The 3,802-nt window shown below is 40.2% G+C and overlaps 1 protein-coding gene across 1 annotated transcript in view; it reads left to right on the plus strand.

Annotated features, from left to right (window-relative positions):
• The first annotated feature begins 1,807 nt into the window (after positions 1-1,807).
• LOC106820268 (otopetrin-2-like) overlaps positions 1,808-3,802 on the plus strand; it is a 5,608-nt gene continuing 3,613 nt past the window's right edge. Inside the window, exons 1-3 of the mRNA XM_014824797.1 lie at positions 1,808-1,894; positions 2,436-2,643; positions 3,100-3,260. Coding sequence (XP_014680283.1) covers positions 1,808-1,894; positions 2,436-2,643; positions 3,100-3,260 — 456 coding nt within the window. The remainder of the gene's footprint in view (positions 1,895-2,435; positions 2,644-3,099; positions 3,261-3,802) is intronic.

The raw sequence follows: 3,802 nt of genomic DNA on the forward strand, positions 1-3,802 counted from the left end.
AACACACGCACACACGCACACACACACACACACACACACACACACACACACACACACACACACACACACACACATACACACACGCTACATGTTCACTTTCAAAACGCAACTTGTAAAGACCCTACAGAGCTCTGCGGTGGTGTGAACAAAGAATGTAAACATTTTGCTGTTAATTTGCATCCGAGAGGTGCCATCCGAAGCTGCAGTGTTCTGTAATTCATTACGTATCCACCCTTTTATTTTATTCGTTCATACAACTACAAAATACATCACGACATCGTACTATTGCATCTATTTCACGAAGCGACGCACTTACGAAATCAATTTTTCAACAATTTTGTAATGACTACCGATATTTAAAAAAAATCGATAAAAAATTATAAATTGATTATAAATCGATAAAAAAATATCGCCGTCTTTTACAGATCCGCAGCCTAATTGGTACCGGAACAACATCCGCGATTGGTCAACAGTATTCGGTTCTATACCGCGGCGCTGTGCCGACAACATACCGCTACAGGATATTGTCTGCAGTAGGGAAAGCGGTCGGCATCGGGTGCGCGGGGAACCATGGCGACACGGTGACGCTGGTAGGGATGGCAGCAGACAACCCAACAGGAGAGGAAAGAGCAGGAGGGAGGAGCAGCACCAAGCGCAGCGAGACGATAGAGCGGTAGCTGAGACGGGTACCACTGTCCCGCCTCCCGGCAGCGAGCCCCAAACAAAAATTCGGGAATGGCCCAACTGCGAACATTTCCACCTGGCGGATGCTGTCAATAAGCACGTGAGCTTTAAGAAAGATGGCGCTGGCGCGAGACAGCAAGCTCAAAATTCCGCTAGACGGCGTCCCGATCCAAGCTCCGACACTGCGGAGGAAATTTCTGACTTCAAAAATGAAGCCGCGAGGTGGGTCGACTAGGAAATGCTCGTAAATAGGAGACGCGTTTGAAAACCGATGTAAATTATTCCCCGAAATACGGCAACATTCGCGTATAACCAAAAAATAATATTAGTATGATACTAAAGTTATAATACAAATATAAAGTTATATTTGTATACTAAAGTTTATAATGCACGGTACCTCGCTCCTAAATCAGCTAGAACGATTACATTATATTATATAATATGATATTATATTATATCATATTAACGCCACTCGGCAAATACTTCGGGCAGGTTCGTGATTGTTCGGCACCGATGTTGACTGAGCTCTATCGGTCAGGGGTCGCGGCTTCGGATGAGTAACCATGGTGACGCCAGTTTATATCCCTCCCATGCAGAACTCGATTGTTGGAAATGAAGCAATAATTACGTCATATCGTCTGCTGCATATAAACGCATTAGTTGCTTCGTTAAAACTCAATGCCGCACCGTACGCCGTTAGTGGAAACGGAACTAACGGTGATTGCTTTCTATAGCTACCCCGAGTTGACACATAATTACCTTCCCCTGACGAAACATAATTATAACTTCCCTCCTGTGAACTGCGCTAAAGATCCAACGTTGGTATTCAATGAAAGCCCGAATCGGATGCGCCCATAATGCTAACAGTCTATTTGTTCTTATTTGTTATTGTCTATTTGTTCTTACTTTTTAGCAAACATATATTATTTTTATATATTTATTATAATTTATTATAATTTATATTATTATTATAAGCAGACTATTATCAAACAGTCTATTTGTTCTTACTATGGTTGAGTTGTCCTTGGTTGCTAGCGTTCGCCTAATAATTTCGTTTAAAAAAAATGGTTGCTTTATAATTATTTATTTTCGCAGGACAAACTTTATCAACACGCTGAGCTCCATGTATGCGGTGATTCTTGTTGTCATGGCACTGTGCATGTCTCTCTCTGAGGCGCTAACCAAAGACATCAATATCTACTACTTTGAGGTATTACGTCTTAAGGTGTTGGTGACCTTACGATGTGGGTGGATCTGGTTTTTATAACCAGCTTAATTGTCTGTACTTTCCGTGTTTAATTACATTTAGTAATTATGAGACAATCAAGAGATGAGTTTTATCGGGATCGGCAGAAATGATCTCAAGCGAAATTTCCGCTGTCTCGCGACAAATATATTAACAAAATAATGAAACAAACTAATTACATATACTGTAGCTTTGAGTGACTAAGAACTGACCGTCCTTTTCCCATCGATTTTAATTTACGGTTAACCATTTAATGATTTTTATGATTAATAGTGTTGGTCAATAAAATGAGTCATATCATCAACCCCAATCAAAACCTCACGTCCCCCTACTATTCCGTGGCAGTTTGCATGCATGCGAACCTCTTTACAGGGAAAATGTAACGTTGCATATAATTTAATTTATTATTTTTTTTATTTTATTATTTTTTTTATTTTATTATTTTTTATAATAGTATATTTCACGTGAGTAAACGTTTCACACAGGGAACTGTCTTTATTATCAGGGATTCTATCTTTATCTTTACGTCGGAACCATAGCGTTTCTCATTTACATCTACGGATTTCTGCTACGCGGTGGGGAAAAGGGAATCCAGTTTCTCGCACCGGATGACCTTCAAGACAACAGTCCAGAAGAAACCGTGTACATCCGGCATCGAACGACTCAAACCGCCCATCATACCGGAAGTCTCTACCTGCGCATGGGAGCTATCGGTTTGTATATCACTCACCCATACAGCAGCCGTACACGCGCCAAGGTAGTCCATCCCTAGCCGCAATACATAATACATAAATAAATTAATATTAGGCCTATAAAGAAAAGAGGTCGGAGAGGAAGTTATTGACTACTAGAAGACTGGTGTTGATCGAGACAGAGGTCATTAAGAAGGTGACCCACCATCACGGGGGACAGCCGGTGTTTATTGTGATTTATGTCCCCACCCTGCTAGAAATTGCCATCTCGCTGTAAAAGCCAATCCACCTTCTTCCGCTGTTCAGGATCTCCTCTCTCTTTATTCCCTCCGTTTGTTATGTTATTCTATTATATCTATATATATCTATATATATTATTACGCGAACGTTTATTTCGCTTTTCACGCAATTGTAGAAAGAACCTACGCCGAGATTTGCCGTGTATTTAAATGCAATGACATTGGTTTGGCTGCGTAGGATTCGGCATCGGAGGGATTATCTATAGCGCCCTGAAGCTCAGTGTGTTCGTAGAGATGACAAGATCGTCAGAATGCTTCCTCCTTCTGAACGCACTCGTTCCCGTCATGCACATATTTTTCACGTTCGGTCAGCTCTACTTCATCTTCCACAACTCTAAGGTAAGCCTTATATATATAATCGGCAGTGATGTTTATCAGGCGGATGTTTAGAAATTTACGCCGTAAGAAGTTAATTAAGAGAGTTCTTTATTTAATTGCAAGTTTGAGGCTTTTTCTACTGCGATCCCCAATGTTGATCCGCCTATTTGATCGACGTTGTCTCTTTCTGTCTTCGATATAGTCCCGTGCACTTTGAAGACTAATATTTACGAGGTTATACAGTTTAGTGACACGAACACGCGAAAAGAACGTTGGGCGGGTCCAATGCACCGCTGTGCTTCGCAAAGCGATCTATCTAGCAATACCTATGATTTTTAACGTATTTCCTTCTAGGATTCTTGGAGTGTAATAGCTTGAAATCTTATCAAGTAACAGTAATGTGATTATTAATGGTTATTGGATTACTATTGTAATTAAAATGTACTTCACTGATAAAATTACTTCATATCGTGACATATAATACATAATAAATAATACATAATATGTCATACATAATATATTATTAGCTCTTGATATACACACACACACACACACACACACAC

The sequence above is a fragment of the Priapulus caudatus genome, unplaced genomic scaffold (assembly GCF_000485595.1).
Source record: "Priapulus caudatus unplaced genomic scaffold, Priapulus_caudatus-5.0.1 Scaffold41, whole genome shotgun sequence".
In the NCBI taxonomy this organism is placed as follows: domain Eukaryota; kingdom Metazoa; phylum Priapulida; class Priapulimorpha; order Priapulimorphida; family Priapulidae; genus Priapulus; species Priapulus caudatus.